Source organism: Schistocerca cancellata, chromosome 6 (assembly GCF_023864275.1).
Source record: "Schistocerca cancellata isolate TAMUIC-IGC-003103 chromosome 6, iqSchCanc2.1, whole genome shotgun sequence".
Lineage (NCBI taxonomy): Eukaryota > Metazoa > Arthropoda > Insecta > Orthoptera > Acrididae > Schistocerca > Schistocerca cancellata.
Genome location: NC_064631.1, coordinates 269,094,494 through 269,116,049, shown reverse-complemented (window position 1 = coordinate 269,116,049; position 21,556 = coordinate 269,094,494). Strand labels below are relative to the sequence as shown.

Below are 21,556 nucleotides of genomic sequence, written 5' to 3'. Positions count from 1 at the left end.
GACTAAGGACCAAGGAGACATTTTCAAAGATATTAAACTTCAGGAATTAGAAATAAAAACTCTGAGATTTGCTAAAGACATTGTAATTCTGCCAGAGGCAGCAGAAAACTTAAAAAGTTTGAATGAAAAGAGGTTATAAAGTGAACACCAATAAAAGTAAAATGGGGGTAATGGGATATACTCACATAAAACGACACGATGCTGATATAACCAGTACAGGAAATGAGACACGGAAAGTAGTGGATGGATGTTAAAATTTGGGAAGCAAATTAACTGAAAGGATATAAAAGACACATTTGCAATAGCAGGAAAAAATTTCAAGCAATGTGAAACATCTTCCTGTCCAACATAAATTTAGGTGTTAGGATGTCTTTTCTGAAAGTTTTTCTCCAGACAGTAGCCTCGTATGGAACTGAACAGTGAGTGATCAAAAGCATAGGCAAGAAGAGAATAGAAGCTTTTGAAATATGGGGCTGCAGAAGAATGCTGAAGAACAGGTGAGTAGACTGGATAACTAATAGTGAGGTATTGAACTGAATCAAGGAGAAAAGAAATGTATGTCACATCTTGACCAAAAGAAGGGATCAGTTGATACGATACACCATGAGGCATCAAGTAATAGTAAATTTGGCAATGAATGGAAGTGGGGCAAGGATAAACATTGTAGAGGGAGTCCAAGTCACAACTATAGGAAGCAGTATTAAATGGGTGTAGAGTGCAAAAGTTATGCAGGGATGAAGAGACTTACACAACACAGACTAGCATGGAGAGCTACAAAAAAATCAGCCTTTGGGCTGAAAACCATAACAATAACAATGACCAAACATTTAAATACCACTTATGGACTAAGCCTTAAGCTTGTTCCAACTGGCTGACTTTTGCCTACAAGGCAAAATGTGGAGTGATCTAGAATTGTGGGATATTTATCAGTATGTCACTATCCCTCCACTCGTTATTACCACTTGATGAATCCTAATGATACCACCATTTGTTTATTCAAGCAACTTCTCATGTGATTTGATGAGACTGAGTGGATCCCCCTCCATACCTCACTACTTCGGAAAAATCCGAGGAGGTAGCAGGAATCAAACCTGGGTCCTGCCACACTGAAGGAAACAATGTTAACAATTTGGCTACAGAAGTCGTCTCATATTTTAGTAAGAAATTAAATCATTTAACTTTTACAACAGAAAACATGAGAAATAAAAGGTAATCATCCCATGTCAGTTTTCTAGAAGCACTTCACAACCCCAAACAGTAAATAAACACAAGACAAAATATATGATACACAATTGATCTTTGATATCCTCATGCAAACTAAATATAATTTATACCTTGTGTACTCTAAAGTACAAATTCAAGTTCAGTAATAAATATATCCCTGACATTACTAACACAGTTTTAACCTGCCAGGACGTTTCATATCAGCGCACACTCCGCTGCAGAGTGAAAATCTCATTCTGATTACTAACATTTGTTTGAACACATATTTTGAAATCAGAATTATGTTGCTTGATGTATGGATCGTACTGTTGATAAAACATCTTCGTCGCTTACTAAAAGGCTGCAGAGAAGGAAAGTTTTCTATCAATTTTTGGCCTTTAGGAAATACATTAAATTGGAAGGATTTGTGAATAGCCACATCAAATTGTTAGGCTGAAAGTTATACTAAGCAATCTCTTATCCTTACATCATATTATCAAGTTTTATTATAAAAGATTTGGTGACAATTGCACAATATTATCCTCATGCTATCAAGTACTACAAGTGCTGCAACAGTAGTGATATGTTATGACAGTGATGAAAATTTACCTAAATTTAAGTATAAATAACTCTGTGTAAGCTAGTTGGAAAACTTTTTAAACTAACCATGCCTTTAATCCACTGGGAAAGTAACAGCTAAATAAAACGGAAAAAACTGCAGAAAAGCAACTGTTTTCTATGTAGTGTATGTTTCAATAAAGAAAATTTTACTTTACTTGCTATAATTACCTGCTGATTTTTCTGCAGCGACTTCAATTCAAGGATGTACACTGTAAAACAAGTGTTGCCTAGAAATCCAAGAATCTTCACCTTCTCTTGATCAGATTTCTCCTGCATGAAATAATGCATGTATTAACTTCACATTGAAGAAGGATTTGTATCTTTCACCCAATGTCTCCAAAATTACATGTGCATCATCTACTTCAGTGAAAGATATGGGAGGGGGTGGGGGGAAGAACTGTAGCAGCTTCCTACTGAGCTCCACTGGGTTTACACAGGGCCAAAGTTTAAATCTGATTCACTCCATATCATTTTGAAACACTACATACATAAATCACTCAATGATATTTACCTGTGTCTAACATTTATTTCCATTTTGTAATCTAATCTCTCTCTTTGCGTAACCAGTTTTTTGGAGGGACAAAATGAGAGAAAGTTATTACCAAGAAAAGTAGTTCATGAACTACTGAAATTTTCTGTGCTCTTAGGTGTCTGAGAGCCTTCCTCAAACATTTTCAAAAGAGCACCTGCCTACTCCTGTTTTTGCTTAAGTAATATGCACACAGTTTTAAAATTGTCACATGTATGGGAAACAATGTTTACAAAGTGTACATATTAAATTAAGGTATTTCTGGCACTATTTGCAAAAGTTGAAAAATATTTTTCTAGTATATGTATGAGTACTTGATTTACACACACAATAGTTTTTAAATTTTATTTTTTCCATCCCATCTAACACACAAAATTAACTCAATAATAATAATAATAATAAAGTATGAGCATTGTTATAAATAAACGACTACATACTATGTGATAAAAAAAATCAACAATCTTTTTTTCCATTCAGAGGAACAGCTACAAATTCGGCAACGCCTCCTCTGAATTGATCTTGCAATGCTATTTCCAAAATGTATTGTTCAAATGCAGCAACAATTTACCTTCTCAGCTCTGGTGAGCATTGCAATTCTTTCTTTCCCCACAGCAAGTGCCTTTTTTGTTTTCTCTGCATCTGCCTGTTGCCAAGCACATTTCAAATACACATCAATGCCTCTACTACTATCAATACGGCAGGGATCCAAGGCATACAATGTACGACCAGCAGATTCGATGGCTGACCATAGTCTCGCACTGTAAGAACGTTGAAATTAGCTTATTCAACAACTTCAGTGACTAAACTATGCTAAGTTTAATAATCATTCATAACCCATGCACTACGCAAATCAGCAGGAACACACCTGTATGGTTCATAATATTGTAGTTCTGCAACTAAAAGTTCATTGATATCACAGTTATCCATGTTTGCCCCTGGAAATTCTGAACATACAGCTTCCTCCTCGTCAACAAGGATATGAAAGAGATTGCATTTCTGGAAGCAGAAACATCAATTACATTAGTATAGACCGTTTAATGTCCTAGAAACCCTCCAGTTGCAGGAAAAAATAGTAGATACAGGAAGTTTCCTGTATTAATAGGATGGTAAAACACTTTTCTCTTTGCTTGATATCATTTGCCAAAACTTCATTTTGAAATCTCAAACCGTTTATGAGATTTGAGGGATGTTATAGATATGTCACTCTCGCTGTATCATTTATAACCGATTAGAAATGAGTGAGGTACATACAATCCATTTTCGCAAGACTGGAGAGAGATAAGATCTCCTGTCAAGTTTAAAGAAAGATTCAATATGTTGGCTGCCTTTCGTAAGAAGCATAGAATGACCTAACATGCACCAACCGTAAATTCATAGCAACACCTATTTTTCATTGTGAACTATTCAAATTTCAAGCAGAGGGTTACTTAATTTAAAATTTTACAATAACTATGATCATCAACAAAATGATAATCAGTTCCTTAAATGATAGGCAATTCATTATGAAAGAGATGAATGAGGCTATGAGATGGAAAAGATCTTTTTATTAATTTTTTACCAAACAGCCTTTACAATTCCTCAGAAAGACTGCAGAGTAGCTGGATGTTAGCACTGCCACATTCTAGGGAGTCTGCCACCTGCTTGTCAAATTTTAAACTGTATGAGAGCTTCAGCATGAAAACTAGCCATCCCCTCTCCTCGCTATCCAACAGTCAAGCATCCCACCTAGCAAACCCACAGTGAACCTTACTCTGCATGTGACGGGCTTCAGGTAATGAACTACAAGATCATCAGTCCACGGTTAAGAAAACAAGCCCTAAAAGGAATATGGTCACCAGCTTGCCTTTAAGGCCATCTGGTCGTATTGCTGTTGCATGTATAAATGGTAAATAGAGGTTCTTGGAGCAACAACAATTCTTGAGGTTACACTAGTTATATAAAGTGAATTTAGGGTCAAGTTGGCTTGCAGGCCGGGGGTGGGGGCAGATGATGCTCCTCAAGGCTTGTGTAGGATGAGAGGTAATTCCCCCACCCTCTAACGGCCGTCCCTCCGCCAACTTAATACAGTGATGAAATAAACAAAATCCCTCTACACTGGTGGAGGGGAAGTCAATACAAAACTAAGTGGGTGGAATTAACATCATAGTAAAGATCAGAAAGGCACAGGTAATTTCAGCCAGCAGGAGGCAACCCTCTCCCAACTGCTTCACCCCTGAGATGGTACAGTACAGAACAGTACAAGTCCGGAATGAAACCCACTCTCCCTGTGGACGCCTAAAACCTGTTCAACTGTTTTTTCTTCATCAGCCAGTATCAGGTATAAAGAATCCGTAAAGTCCTGCATTTGTCAGTGTGTTGTAAAAGGAAGAACAGTCCACTAGAATGTGAGCCAGTGTCATAAGGTGCCACAGTTACACTGGAAACTGGAAAGGCTGTGGGATTGTCATGATTACAAAGATTAAGCCCTGGGTCAGATGAGTGTCTCTTAACACAGAGACGGTATAAAATTGTGGACTCCATCTGCAAAGAAAGGAGTAAGGAACACCACACAGCAATGGTCTCAATGGCATGCATTTTTGTTAAGAGGAGGGTGAGCCCATCACTCTCTGTTTAAGCTGCAAAAGAATGCCTGTCATAGATGCAATCATACATGAGGGCTCAGCATCCCCATTGTCAGAATAAGTTGTGAGGTCACTCTCCTGGCTAAATGATTAGACATCTCATTCATGGGAATCCCTATATGAAGTAGAGGGATGATGGGCAAAGTTTAAACTGGTTGTGCATCACACTCTGGAGAATGGATTAAGAACATGGCACCATTAGACACCCATGCAAATTCCCCTATGTCGGACAAAGAAATAGGCATCCATGCCATAGGAAAGCAGCTGAAAGAATCTCAGTTCGGTTTTACAGAGAGTACTCCGAGGCATTATCCCCTTACTTAGCTTGCATTTATTATGATCGTCTTGCCCAGTGAAAGGTTCCTAGAAACTTGCAAAATGACACGACTCCAGTATAGACGAAGGGTAAACAGACCTACAACATTACAAACCAATACCCTTAACTTCAGCTTAAGGCAGAATTCTTGAGCATATTTAGGCTTACATACAATAAATTTTGTGAAAAGATATAAGCTTCTAGCTACAAATCACCAGGGTTTTAGAGATCACCACTCATGCAAAAATCAGCTTGCCTTTTCTCTCACAATGTCCTACGAACCGTGCTTGGAGGGCAACAGCAGATTCCACATTCCTAGATTTCCAGAAAGCATTTGACACAGTACCATACTACAGACTGTTAAAGGTCTGAGCATAGAGAATGTGTTCTCACATATGTGAATAGCTTGAGCACTAATGAGTAGTCTGAGTAACAGAAACCAGTACATAGTCCTGGATGGTGAGCGAATATGAAATGATCAGATGGCATTATTGGCCAAAGGACCTTGTATGATGTTGTTTGGCCACCTCGTGCAAGTCTTTCTGTTAGATGCCATTTTGGCATACCTCAATGTGTCAAAGAATAGGAGATGACTTGATTAGAACACCACACACACCCAGTTCTCAAGCAAAAAAATTCTCCAACATGGCTGTGAATTTAACCTCTGACTCCATGATTTAGAGGCAGCGATGCTAGCCATGAGCTGTGGATGGTAAGTAATCATCAGAGACAAAGGTACCATCAGGACTGCCCCAGGAAAATGTCAATGGACCACCCTTGTTTGTTTACAAATATGGTAAACAACAATCTTCGACTGTCTGCTAACGGCATGGTACTGTACGGAAATGTTGTCAAGTGACAGTAGGAGGACACAGGCTGACACTGATAGAATTTTTATATGGTGTGATTAATGAAGTTAATGCAAATGAGTAGGAAAAACAATCTTATAATTTTCAAATAAAGTATTGGTGGAGTGCTGCCTGAAAGTTAATGAAATACCTATGTGTAACACAGCAAAGTTATGTTAACATTGCAAACAACCTTGCCATGGTGGGGCAGCTTGCATACCTCAATGATTCAGACAACAATACTGTAGGTGCAACTACAACAGAGGTGTACCTGTTGAGAGGGCGAAAATGAGTGCTTCCTGAAGAGGGAAAGCAAAAATGGGTGCTTCATGAAGAGGGGAAAACAGCATTTTCAGTAATTGCACTCGGAGAAATACATGTCAAGTAAGTAGATTAAGAACATAGCATCATTAGACACCCACAAAAATTCCCATATGTAGGACACAGAAATAGGCATCCAAGCGGCAGGAAAGCAGCTGAAAAAGTTGGACGAATGACTGATTTGGCCTTGCTGTGCAGGTACTGCAAACAGCTGAAAGCAAGGAGAAGCACATCTGTAATTTTTCCTGAAGGTATGCAGCTCTACTGTATGGTTACATAATGATGGTGTCCTCATGGATAAAATATCCAGAGGTAAAAATAATCTCCCATTCATTCTCCAGGCAGGGACTACTCAGGAGGATATCTTCATCAGGAGAAACAAAACTGGCGTTCTACAGGTTGGAGTATGGAATTTTAAATCCCCTAATCGGGCAGGTAAAATAGAAAATTTAAAAAGGGAATGAATAGGATTAAGACAGATGAAGTGGGAGATAGTGAAGTTCGGTGGCAGGAGGAACAGGACTTCTGGTCAGACAAGTACGGGGCTATAAATACAAAATCAAATAGGGGGCATGCAGGAGAAGGTGTAACAATGAATAAGAAAATAGGAATGTAGGTACGCTACTATGAACAGCATACTATGAACAGCACAGTGAACACAGAATTGCAGTGAAGATGAACACACAGCCAGCAACCACCACAGTACTACAACTTTATATGTCAATTAACCCCACAGATGATGAATAGATTGAAGATATGTACAATAAGATAAATTGTTGAGGGAGAAGAAAATTTAACTGTGATGGAGGACTGGAATTTGATGGTAGGAAAAGGAAGAGAAGTAAAAATAGTAGTTCAATATGGACTGGGAGAAAGGAATGAAAGAGAAAACCACCTAGCAGAATTTTGCACAAAGTACAATTTAATCAATGCTAAAATTTAGTTCAAGGATAATGAAAGAAGGTTGCATATGTGGAAGACACCTGGAGACACTCGGAGGTTCCAGATTGATTATATAATGGTAAAACAGAGACTTCAAAACCAGATTTTAAACTATAAGACATCTCCAGGGACAGGCGCAGACTTTAACCACACTTTACTTGTTGTGAATTGCAAATTAAACCTGAAGAAATTTCAAGAAGGTACGAAATGAAGGAGATGGCACCTGGAGAAGTTGAAAGAACCAGAGATCATTGATAGTTTCGAAGATGGTATTAGGGAATGATTGACTACAACAGGGGAAAAGAATACAGTACAAGACAAATGGGCAGCTGTCAAAGATGAAATAGTGAAGGCAGCAGATGGTCAAAGAGGTAAAAAGACAAGGTCTAGAAGATGTTCTTGGATATCACAGGAGATACTGAATTTAACTGATGAAAGGACGAAATGTCAAAATGTAGCAGAATGAAGCAGGCACCTAAGGGGACAGAAATATCTAAAACATGAGATTAATAGGAACTGCAAAATGGCTAAGTAGGAATGGCTTGAGGACAAATGTAACGATATTGAAAAAGACAGATACCACCTAGGAGGAAATTAAAGAGGCCTTTGGAGGAAGGAGAAGCAGCTGAATGGATATCAAGAGCTTAGGTGGCAACCAGTACTACGCAAAGAATGGAAAGCTGAAAGGTGGAAGGAGTATATAGAGGGGCTATACGAGGGAGATGAACTTGGAGGCAATATTATAAAAGGGAAGAGGATGTAAATGAAGATGAGATGAGAGATATGTATTGCAAGAAGAACCTGGCACATCACTGAAATATCTAAGTCGAAACAAGAATGTAATAATTCCAATTCCAAAGAAAGCAAGTGCTGACCGGTGAGAATATTACTGAACTACCAGTTTAATAAATCTTATCAGCAAAATACTAACAAGAATTCTCGACAGAAGAATAGGGAAACTAGCCGATTCCGACGTGGGGGAAGACCAGTTTGGATTCCGGAGAAATGTTGGAACACACAAGGCAATACTGACAACTTCTGTTACAAGATACATTAAGAAAGGGCAAACCTACATTTATAACATTTGTACCCTTAGAGAAAGCTTTTGACAACGTCGACTGGAATACATTCTTTGACATTCTGAAGGGAGCAGGAGTAAAATACAGGGAGCAAAAGGCTATTTACAAATTGTACAGAAACCAAACTGAAGTTACAAGGCTTGAGGGCATGAAAGGGAGCAGTGGTTGAGAAGAGAGTGAGACAGGATTGCAATCTATCCTTGATGTTATTCAGTCTGTACACTGAGCAAGCAGTAAAGAACAATAAAGAAAAATTTGGAGAAGGAATTAAAGTTCTGGGAGAGGAAATAAAAAACTTGAGGTTTGCCAATGATGCTGCAATTTTTTCAGGGACTTGGAAGAACAGTTGAACAGCATGGACAGTGTCTTGAAAGGAGGATACAAGATGAACAACAACAACAGTAAAACAAGGATAATCGAAAGCACTCGAATTAAATCAGGTGATACCAAGGGAATTAGACTAGGAAATGAGACACTAAAGGTAGTAGATGAGTTTTGCTATTTGGGCAGTAAAATAATGGATGGTGATTGACGTAGGAAGGATATAAAATGTAGAATATAGTTGAATATGAACAAATATAGATTTAATTGTTAGGAAGTCTTCTCAAAAGCTATTTGTTTACAGTGTAGTTATGTATTGAAATGAAAGAGATATGATAAACAGTTTAGAGAAGAAGAGAATAGAAGCTTTTGGAAAGTGATGCTACAGAAGAATGCTGAAGATTAGATGAACAGATCATGTCATCTATGATAAGGTACTGAATAGAATTGGGGATACATCAAGGGATCACCAATTTAACACTGGAGGGAAGTGGGATGTTAAAAATAGTAGAGGGAGATTAAGAGGTGACTACAGTAAGCAGACTGGAAAGTTGCACAGGACAGAGTAGCATGGAGAGCTCCATCAACCTAGCCTTCAGACCAATGGCCACCACCATCACAATAACAACACTGCAAGGCAACATGATGTGGAATGAGCTCATAAAGTCACTTTTAGTGAACACACAAGGTCAAGTTCAGTTTATTGTGAGGAGACTAGGAAAGTGTTGCTCATGTCAGAAGCATTCCAAAGGCATGCTGCTGCATTTGTTATAAGTAGGTTTGTTCAACACACAGCTATTATGCTCTGTTCACTCAAATGGGAGCCAGAAGAGGATAGAAGACATTGTTTTGTGAAGGTAAAAGAGAGCCAGCATTTACTTCAGACTGAAGAACAATAATACTGCCACCAACAAACACCTCATGTAATGACTGCAAAGATAAGAGAAATCAGAACTCATACAGAAGCATAAAGAGTCATTTTATGCTTGCCCCACTTGCGAGCTGAAGAGGACAGGGAAAATTAGCAGTAGTACAAGGTATCCTCTACCGAACACTGAATGGTGCCTTGATGGATGGAGATCTAAATGTAGACTAAGGGTCGAAAGGAAGACAACCGAGCGGTCAGTTTGCCAGTGTGGCCCCAGTGTCATCGGCAAGCCTGTCTGAATCAACATAAGCCCTGTTGTCAGTCCAGCAGTCTCTAGCCCTGTCCCGACCGACCCTCCTGCCGTCGCCAGTTCTGCAATGACGTTGGTATTGTTGCCAGTTCGTCTGTAGCCGGCCTGTCCCAGCCAGCCCTCCTGTCGTCGATCATCCTGTCAACGTCACTGACAGCTGTCTCACCCATTTTGCAGTCACTGGCCCTGTCTGCCAGCCCTCCTATCATCATCACTGCACCTGTCTCTGACAAAGTCAATTCAGTTGTCAGTCTATCTGCCGTTGGCCCAGTTCCAATTGTCCCTCAAGTAGTTGGCTCTGTGTTGCTCATTCTTGGAAGTTTCTCCACATGTTCCAGCAATGTCTGGCCTTCCCCATCACTGCCTACGGTGGAGGCCAGTCACTGTTCCCCTCAATGGACATGTCATGCTTATTTTGTTGGAATCATTTTCTTGTGTTAATTAGAGTTTTACTTCTTTATTTTTATGTGCCTAGTGCTGAGCTTTTGTGAAGTTTCTGTACTATTCTCATGTATCAGAAGTCATGGGTCCAACACCCCATGCTCAGAAATCATCTTAGATGACTCTTGCATTCTTATTCGGCAGTTGCACACTTTCCAATGTTCTTATATATGCATAGTGTTTTTGTTCAGTTTCATGTGCATGGAATGCAAGGTACTGCTAATGCATTTTTCTGGTCAATTCCTGGACATGTTTTCCTTTTGCTGACTGTACTGTTGATAGTTTCATTTCCCTGAACAGTCAGCGCTGACGGTGGCCTGTCCACGTCCCCATCTTCCATGGCTCCCAATTATTGTTCCTTACAAGAAGGTGTGTAAATACGCAAAATAAGCCAACACACTTATCTTTAGATCAACAGAGTGACAGATGCTTCTCAGGGAATAACGAGGTGAACTGAGTTTCTTGATTAGTTTATCTACAAGTTTATTCAATTTTAACTCTTTACAAAAAGGGATACTACGGAATTTTACAAAAGTTTTTCATCTAGTGTATTACCATTAATGTCTGCTTCTGGTGTTATCATCCCTATATTGACGATACGAATTTGCGTAATATGAGGACATTGTGAGACTAAGGCTTAAACTGTTAGCTGTGGACCTGTAATAGGTCAGTTCAGCTACCATCTGAGCTGTGTCTGTTACGGTAACCCTTGATTTGTATGTTTGTGTCATCACGAAACATTACAATTTTTGAACCACCCTTCCCACTAGTAAACAACTATCCAGAGCAATCATCGTTGTGTTAACTTCTTGGAGTAGCTTCATTAATCTGGAACTCTAACCTTCCACAGTCTATGACTACTTGTAATGCCTGTAAGAAGTTCCACCCTAGGATACCGTTATGCCTACATTCAGGTAAAACAACAAATCTGAAGAACTGTGTTCTGTCATCGGTAGTTACCCTCATGGCACAAGTTCCTGTCCGTAGGAGCTACTTTCCATATGCAACCTTCAGCACAACTGCCTTTGTACCTCACAAAATTACTGTCTTCAGCTGGCAATGACAAGCATCCAGTATCAAAGAAAATGATGCTCCAGAAATGATTAGTACCTGGATAGATTGATAATGGTGTCAATAAGGCCTCACCCCCTGTAGATAGTTGACTCATTCAGTTCTCCTCATTTCAGCAACTGGGTAAGTGGGGGCTTCTGTCTAACACAGGGTGACTGTGCACGTCAGAGATCATCCTTGAGCAAGGTATGGCAATGTGATACATCCCGTAGTTAGGCTGAAGTCAGCTGCAGTTTCATGCCATGTATAGAATTAACCTGTTTATTGATGCCTTGCAGTGCAATAGTCATCCAACACTATTCTTTGCTCACAGTGCCACACACAATCAAAACGATACAATGTGTCGTTCTCTGTTCTCTAAACATCCGTCTTTCTGTAGGTGGCAGAATTGGGGAAGAAGTTGGCTGTATTAGTATCACGGAAAACCTCAGATATTGTCTAAGGATTGCATATTAAGTCTGTGGTTTCTCACTCCGTTCCTCGGGCTCCGAGTTCGAGTCTCTGTCTGGCACACAGTTTTAATCCGCCAGGAAGTTCCATATCAGTGCACAGTCCACTGCAGAGTGACAATCTCATTCTGGAAACTTCCCCCAGGCAATGGCTAAGCCATGTCTCCACAATATACTTTCTTCCAGGAGTGATAGTTCTGCAAGGTTTGCAGAAGAGCTTGAGTGAAGTTTGGAATGTAGGAGACAAGGTCCTGGCAGAATTGAAGCTGAGGAGTCAGGTTGTGAGTCGTGCTTGGTAGGGCTCTGTTGGTAGAACACTTGCCCGTGAAAAGCAGAGTTAGAATCTTGGTCCGGCGCACAGTTTTAATCTGCCAGGAAATTTCATATCAACACACATTCTGCTACAGAGTGAAAATCTCATTTTGGACAACTACTCTTGTTTCCAATTGAATTCATAATTACCTTTACATTCAGATAAGCTTGTTTCCAACTTTCAAACTGTAATTACTTTACATAATTGTACTGTGACAAAAATTTCCAAAATATAGGTTCAACTTCATTTCCTGAATTTGCATTCCATCATTGTGTATTTCGGAAATGTCAGACATATAATATTCATAACTAAATCAAGATTCAGACCAAATACTAGCAATGAAAGACACTTCATAATTAAAAATCAAATTAATGTACTCTGAAATGAACTGTTAACTCCAATCTCCTGTTAGAATTTCATACTGAGAAACATGTTTAACAATGCATCAGTTTATGTAAAAGTTTTAATCATAAACCTAATTTGAGACACATTACCACATCAGTATGTGCATTTGTGACTTTAAGAACTTATTTGTAATCAGGCAGTAGAGATCACCATTGTGTCATGTTTTCACTAGGAGTTTTATAGTGTAGTCTGTGTGTAGTTCAATTAAACATTATTTTTTCAGCTCAGTTTGCTTTGCAATGTGTATGTCAACCTCCATGTTTGTTAATACAGTGACAATGAAACCAGAATTAAGTGTACATCATTCCATTAATTACATCAGGTGTGAAAGTTTATTGACATTAATCGCATTAGGACTTACTGTATGACAATGTGCCAAAATGCTCCGCATACATGACTGTGTGACTGTGTCCCTTTCCCAAGAGCCTGTTCATTAATTATTCTTTGATTAAGCTACTATAATGATGGTTGCACCCAATTTTTTTTTTTTTTTTACTCTCTTCCAGAAATTCATCCCAGCTCTTGAGCTTTTCCTTGTTGTTTTCAAACTACAGCTGGACTTGGAACCAGTTCAAGAACTTGTTTCCATACAAGCAACATATCATTTGGTGTCTTCCATCCTACTTTCTTCTTCTTCTTCTTCTTCTTCTTCTTCTTCTTCTTCTTCTTCACAAAAGCAAGTTACCATTTGGCCTTTTTCTCCTTCCCTTACAACCAGTTGCCTTACATTAGGATCTTGTTAAGAGCTTAAAAGATAAAGTTAGATCTAGTGTACATGGAAATGGGTTATTTCCACAACTAATTAGGATACTCCCTGTGAACATATTCTGCATTAGAGGTGCCTCTGGCACCCACATAACTTTGCACCCTAAGAGGCCTCTTGTGTCGCTTGGGCCTTAAACCAGCTCTGGCTGGATTGTATTATCTCAGTAAAATAGTCATTGGTTAAATACACCACATAATCCCAAGTGTTGTATAAAGTGACATAGTGGAATCCTTTAAGCCACTTTCTTGGAAAATACTAATGGATGCTTGGTGTGCGAGATTCATTGATACTTTTGTATCCACTGATACACTGACAATGGAGACTAGAAGAGAAAGAATGTATAAATTTGGACTTGCATTCCTGTCCGTCAAGGTGATGGCTTTTGTATAGCCTTACTGGAGCTAAGGTGGTGGTGATTTCCAAGACGTGATGTCTCCACTAAACTATTACACAGCATCCAGAATAAAGTACCAGGTATGTGAGCACAGTCAACAAAAACAACTAATACTTCACACTGAAAGCAAATTTAGTGAGTATATACAAAGCTGAACCATCTACCTCAGCAGATAACACGCCCTAATATCTTCCAGGAATTTACTAAACTTAAATATAAATGATTGCAGGAGATGAAATCGAAACAGCTTCCTGTACACCACCACACAGTGACTGCAACCACTACAACACAATGACACACAGCAAAAAGGCAGTGAGTGTAACAGGAGTACAAAGAATTTCAGCTCCAGAAGCTAAATACTGGCCAGTCATACTTTGATCTTGTCACTTCATTGATTTCTCAAACTAGTTTCCTTTTGGTAAATATTAAAAAAGAGAGGGAAGAAAAATTAAACATAAACAAAGCACACAACTACAAGTGATGAATGTACCACCAATACAAAAACTCAGTAAAGAAGCAATACCCTGGATTCAAAACAAGAGGACATAAAACAAGAGGAAGAAGGAGAAATTAAGGCTATATCAATGTGACAAACTTAACTGACTGCAAAGTAATATATTACAAAACACAAAAATAACATAAGAAATAAATAGGTAAAAACGTAAACTGGAAAAACAGCACATTTGAAATAAAAAAACAGTTGTTTCATCTTCCTTATAGATACACTGCTTTACTGATCACATAACCAATGTTGAATTAGCACTTCATGGCAACCCCCCCCCCCCCTACCCCTGTGTATGTCACTTTTGTCATGGAAGATGCAATATTTAATATGAATATCTTTCCAACTCCCGTGTGGGGTTGCTAGTCCCCCATCGGGCGCCTCCCCGGGTGGCGGATTGGGGAATGCTCTCCAGATATGGGGGGTACCGGGGAAATAAAATACCCGGGGTGGACCAAAACTAGCATGGGTAGGGAAGACTCGTTAAGCCATGGTGAAGGCAAATCCCTAGGGGTAGAGTACTCCAAAATCAAGACTCCTGGTCCTCCAGGTTGGGGGTTGTGCAGAGGGCTACCAACCCACTCATGTAAAACAATGGCCGGTCAGGACACTCAAGGTATGCCTCGGAAACAGGACAGAATTTACTGGAACAGAAATTGGCAAAGTTACAAGGATTTCTCTTTTGGTTCGTGGAATGTCAGAAGTCTATACCGCCCAGGAAGCGCACAAATACTAATAAACGAACTAGGAAAATACAAGGTACAACTGGTAGCGCTCCAAGAAATAAGATGGCAGGGAACGGGATCAATGAAAATAGGAGACGGGACAATAATGTATGGAGACTGCGGTCAGCGCCATGAATTTGGAACGGGTTTTTACATTCATAAAACAGCAATTGACACAATAAAGGAATTCAAATCAATTAATAACCGAATATCACACATTACAATTCAGGCTCAGTGGTTTGATATTACATTTATAAATGTTCATGCACCCACAGAAGATAAGGAAGATGACGTGAAAGAAGAATTTTATAGTCAACTGGAACAGACATATAATTCAATAAGTAGACATAATGTAACAATAGTGTTAGGAGACTTTAATGCCAAAGTAGGAAAAGAAGAAATCTACAAACCAACCATTGGGAATTACAGCTTACATGATGAAAGTTCAGAGAATGGTGTGCGACTCATAAACTTTGCAATGGCAAATGGTCTCACATTAAGCAGCACAAAATTCCAACACAAACGCATTCATTTAGGGACATGGGTATCACCAGATGGAAAAGTAGTGAACCAGATTGACCATGTCGCCATCCAAAGACGATTTCAAAACAGTATTAAAGACGTTAGAACTTTTAGGGGAGCAGACTGTGAGACAGATCATATGTTAATCATAGCTCAAATGAAAATAAAGCTAAAAAAGAAACAAAGTACAAATAGGGTTGAAATTAAAAGGTACGATGTAGAAAATCTGGCAGAAGAAAAAATAAAAGAAAACTTTAGGAAAGAAATGGAAATTAACCTATCGGAATCTAGACTGACACATAGTGATCAGCAAGACGTGGAAAGTAGATGGAGACACCTCAGAAACAGTATTCAAGATGTAGCTTCCAAAACTATAGGTAAAAGAAAACGAACTAACAAAATCTGGTTTAATATAAAGTGCCAAGAAAGAGTACTGGAGAGGCAAAATGCGAGGAAGGCATGGTTACAAGACATGGACAATATTACACTAAAGGAGAGATACTATAAAATCCGCAAGGAAACACAACGAACTCTAAGACAAGAGAAGAGAAAACACTACAACAACATGGTAAGAGAAGTGGAGGATGATTTCAAGCATCACAGAGCAAGGCAGATGTACCAGAATATAAAAAAGTCCTTGGGAAAATTCACTAAAAGGGAACAGTTTATAAAGGACCATAATGGGAAAATACTTACAAACAAGAATGACATACAAGAAACATGGAAGTCATACTTTACACAGCTGCTCAACTGCAATGATCCACAATATTACTTTACATTTGAAGAACCAGATACAGTTGAAATACAAGTCACCACACCATCAGTAAATGAAATAAGAAAAACAATAAAGAAATTAAAGAATAACAAGGCCTGTGGGAAAGACCAGGTATATGCTGAGCTTTTAAAAAATGGAGGACCACAATTGGAAATAGAACTACATTCCTTAATTGAAACAATTTGGGAGACAGAAAACATACCGGCCGATTGGAAAACTGCAATTATATGCCCCATCTTTAAGAAGAATGATCCCCTTGTCTGTGATAACTACAGAGGAATTGCCCTACTCGATGTCACGTATAAAATTTTGTCGATGTGTATACTACACAGACTGATTCCCATAACCGAAGAACTGATTGGGGACTACCAATGTGGTTTCCGCACTAACAGATCCACTTTGGATCACTTATTCACATTGAGACAAATAACTGAGAAGGCATGGGAATTTAATGTAGATATCCATATTCTCTTTATAGACTTCAAGAAGCCCTATGATAGCATACACCGACAGACACTCTTAAACACCATGAAAGAATTTGAAATACCATTAAAATTAATCAAATTAGTTAAAATGTGTTTGGAAGAAACCATATGCAAAGTTAAGACACCTGCAGGAGAGACTGAAAAATTTAAGGTGTACACTGGACTGAGACAAGGGGATGCCATCTCACCTATTGTATTTAATATTATCTTAGAGAAGATTGATAGAGAATTCACCAAAACTAATCCACAAGGGATCCAACTGCAGGGACAGAACATTACTAGACTTGCTTATGCAGATGATGTAGCCTTAATAAGCACTTCAAAAGCTGAATTAATCAGGATGATGCAAAATTATTACAAAATAGCTGAGAAAGCTGGACTTCATGTGAATGAAGAAAAGACAGAATATCTAGTCATAAGTAAAAAACTCCAAAAGAATACACCATTGACCGTAAATGGTCTCACTTTCAAGGCAGTTGACCACTTCAAGTACTTAGGGAGCCTTTTTAGCAGAGACAATAGAGCAGAAATAGAAATAGACGCCCGTCTAGCAGCAGCTAATAGAACTTTTTACAGCTGTATCAAAATTTTAAGGATGAGATCACTTAGTACTGAATTCAAAATCCGTTTTTATCAGTCGACTATTGTACCAGTAGCATTATATGGATGTGAAGCTATTACATTCAGGAAAAAAGATGAAGAAAAACTGTTGATATTTGAAAGAAAAATACTAAGAAAAATATTTGGACCAATCTTCGATGAAAATGTCATGGAGTGGAGGATAAGGAAAAATGAAGAACTACGGGAGCTGTACAAACATAGTACCATTGTGGAAATGTTAAAGAAGAGAAGACTGAACTGGGCTGGTCATGTAGCAAGGATGCCGGAGAACAGACTACCCAAAATAGCATCCACTAAGAAATTAGAAGGAAAGAGAAGAAGAGGAAGACCTCGAATTAGGTGGATGGAGAATATCCAGGAAGATGCAGCTAGGATGGGCATCAACTCTGATTGGACAACAATTTCCCTGGATAGAAATAATTGGAAGAGGCTCGTAGAGCAGGTGTATGGTCGATAAGGCCTTAGCCACGTGTAAAGTAAAGTAAGTAATCATTCCACACTTTGCTAGTTAATTAGCTGACTTTTCTTCAATAGTAATTCAGACTTGAAAGGCAATAGTGCTATACCTGAATCTCCATATTGTTGGATGAGACACATTTTAGCTTCACCCACAACTGAAATATCTTATCACGGTCATTTGGAAAATTGAGCAAACAAACTGCACAAATTCTTAAACCTCCTTTGATGTCATGTTCTTCTATCGCACATTGAATAGAGTAAATTCCACTGTTTAAGTCTGCTCCCTGTAAAAAAAAATCTTTAATGATGGCAAGGAAAAACCATTTTCAAGTACAACAACAACTTAAGTTCTCTCTACGGATTACTGGTACCTCAGCGCCTTAAACATAATTACGGATTAAATTTAAAATGCAAGCTGGGAAGAGACATTTGACAATTTATGAAATGGCATACCTCCACAGGACATCCAAGTCGCAAACACATCTTGAAAAAGTTGAAGAAAACTGGTTTTGAGTATAAACGGTAACCAGCATTCAAAAGCAAAGCTGCTGTGTTGTAGTAAACTGGTCCTAGAAAAGTAAAATTACTTAGAATTATCAAAACATATTTGTAAATATTCTTCTTGTAGTACTACTGAAAACAAATTATTGTGAGCAAAGAATTTTGTTGCAGTGGACATAATAAATCAAAATAAATTACTCTATACTAAAAGTATGGCTGTATATAGTAAATATTCCACTACAATACCTTTTTATGTATTTCTGAGTGACTTTTGTCATGTTAGCATAATTGCTACCAAAAACAGATTCTCGTCTTTCATACCACTTTGTAGCATTGTTGAAGTGCAGTATGTAAGAATGTATTTGCATAATGTAGTTAGGAATTGAGTTATCTGAGACTACTTTCAAAGTTTTAGCCAAACTCCAAAATATCACTGGATTTGTCACATGTTTAGTAGTGGTATGAGCTTGATATACACTTACCTGTCAGAGCACCACACCTGTATGCTCATATGGTCTATAGTGTTGTACTATGAAACAAGTCAGGAAGATCTTAATGACCCACTGACAACAAAATTATTAAATATGCAGAAAATCTCACACTGAGGAAGAAATTAGCCTCAGTCCTTTCATTGTAATGCTCCAAGTTATTATCTTGAGCGATTTAAAGAAACAACAGAAAACCTAAATTTGGATGGTTCCATGGGGATTGATCCACCATGTTCCAAACATATTCTAATGTCTTACCAGTAAGTTACCTCACTCAATGTTAGATTATAAAGTACTAGAAACTGGTATGATTTGCAGTTTTTACAGCTCTTCATGAATGAGGAATCAGTGAGCATTTTAGTTAAGGGATTGACAGTTACGAAAAGCAATGAAGTTTCAATTCAGGAAAGTAGCAGGGAACAAGTAAACAAAAATAATTTTTCTGTTGCTTGTAACTTTGGAAAACACTGAAGTTACCTGAACAGCAGTTATGTTGGTCATCCAATAAAATAATTTCAGTTCCCTCCTACTCAAAAAGAATGATCACCTACAGATTCAAGCAACTGAAAGGTTTCTTACATTTTTGCAACAACAGTACATGATCCAGACAATGATTGCAATCCTAAAATGAAGAAAATCTGACCTATGCCTCATACCTGTGGGACAAACTCATGAAACATACATCGCAACAGAGGATACACTTACAAAAAAAAGGTGGCAGCAGCAGCAGCTGCCATGATTGAGCATTCACTGCTCTGAACTTCAACTGCATCCATTCATGGTGTCCTACACATCATCTTCAGTACACACAAAAAAAAAATTCCAATTTGACATTAAGTCTTTCGGTTAAGTGAGTCAGCTAAAAGTGAATATGTGATATCTTTTTCTGAACAAAGGATATTGTTTGATAAGTAACAGCATTCATATGTTCCCACTGCTAGCAGATATTTTGGTAACTAATAGAAGAGACTTATGGCATGGTGAAGTTGAACAATAAAGAGAAGCCACTAGCAAAGATGAGCAAAAGTTTGAACAGAGGAGATACTGTGTCTCTTCAATGACATAAAGGAACATGGCTGCACTGAAAGGACAAGAGGGATACTGCACAGTTCAGTTCAGAACAGTACATAATGCTGACAAGTAGAAAACCATTCAAAAAAAAAAAAAAAAATGATGAAACTAGTTGTTGACTGCAGCAATACTGGGCTGTATTAGATAATATCTGTGAACACCTGTTATATTACCTTCTGTCCAGAAAGTGAGGAACAAAGTACAACAAAAATTTCTTCTTCGTTTGTAGTTAACACTGTAGTGACACATTGGCCTGTCAAAATCAAATTCACTTTACTTGTAACTGAAATGACTCCCACACAAATGTGAACACAAGAATTTATAATATTGCTGCTGTCACTACATTGACAACAAAACTTATGATGAAATGCTATATGTAGAAACCTTAAAACCTATCAAACTGATTTTACGTGGCTGGTCTTTAGAGCAAACATAGTTTATAAACAATGTGAAATTTCGGCTGCAAGAATGGCTCATGAATTGATTAACCATTTTATTCTCTCAGCATGAAACAAAAGTTTTTGATGATGATGACAATAATAATAAAAGCTGTGGCTATTTTGTGGCACAACAAAAGTTTACTATAAATTGTTATACAATTTTTAAGTTTTGGTTGGTTGGGGGTGAAGGGACTAAATAGCAAGATGTTCAGTTCCTCGATACAGATTTAGTTCATCTGGAGTCAGTGATGTCACTGATAATGAAAGTATGTAGGAGCGGTAACATCAAGTCACCGAAGGCAATACTGATGCCAGAGGTGAGAAATAATTTATGGAGAAGTACATGTGTCAGGCCAGTACTTAAGTCAGAGCAGACAAGGGGTCTCCCATGGCTCATCAAAAAATGTTGTGTGTGAAATCTTATGGGACTTAACTTCTAAGGTTATCAGTCCCTAAGCTTACACACTACTTAACCTAAATTATCCTAAGGCCAACAACACACACCCATGTCCAAGGGACGACTCAAACATCTGCCGGGACCAGCCGCACAGTCCATGACTGCAGCGCCTTAGACCGCTTGGCTAATCCCGCGCGGCCATGGCTCATCCATGCCAAGGGAAATTCTGCCTCACATCTGACCCCAACAGCATTATAGTCGAGGGGTTAAAGAGTATCCACTATGTATACAATATTTTGGAACTAAGGGAAAACCTTGAAGTTCAGAGTAGTTGCCTACTGATGCAAGGTTTTGAAGTGTACTGGTAAACAGCCCAAATATACTCTAACAGATAACCAGGAAAATAGTGGAAATAGCTTACAATTATTTCACAGCGAACAACACAACTCTAATCTTACAAAAACTATTGTGCATTTACCAACAAATACAGAGAACTTACAGGTACCAGAAGTATAGATTAAAGATTATACACTGGATGAGGTTCCATGTGTGAAGTTCTTAGGCAACCAGGTAGATAAGTAGTGACATGATACGAGGAGCATCATTCTGACACTTATGTCCACCAATGGAAAAAACTGAGCTTGATGCTTTTCTATATAGTTACTGAAGCAACCTTTCTTGTATGCTGTGAAGTAAAACTGTAACAAACCACACTCACTACCTGTGTAAATAGCTGCTGGAAACTAGCTGTT

The 21,556-nt window shown here is 38.4% G+C and overlaps 1 protein-coding gene across 3 annotated transcripts in view; it reads right to left on the bottom strand.

The window, feature by feature from the left end:
- The window catches only part of LOC126191139 (uncharacterized), a 265,360-nt gene that overhangs the window by 133,256 nt on the left and 110,548 nt on the right, over nt 1-21,556 (bottom strand). For all 3 annotated transcript variants that reach the window (XM_049931889.1, XM_049931890.1, XM_049931891.1), the window contains 5 exons: nt 18,361-18,476; nt 18,015-18,191; nt 3,219-3,349; nt 2,922-3,111; nt 1,993-2,094 (listed from right to left, as the gene is read on the bottom strand). In XM_049931889.1, the coding sequence (XP_049787846.1) occupies nt 1,993-2,094; nt 2,922-3,111; nt 3,219-3,349; nt 18,015-18,191; nt 18,361-18,476 (716 nt within the window). The remainder of the gene's footprint in view (nt 1-1,992; nt 2,095-2,921; nt 3,112-3,218; nt 3,350-18,014; nt 18,192-18,360; nt 18,477-21,556) is intronic.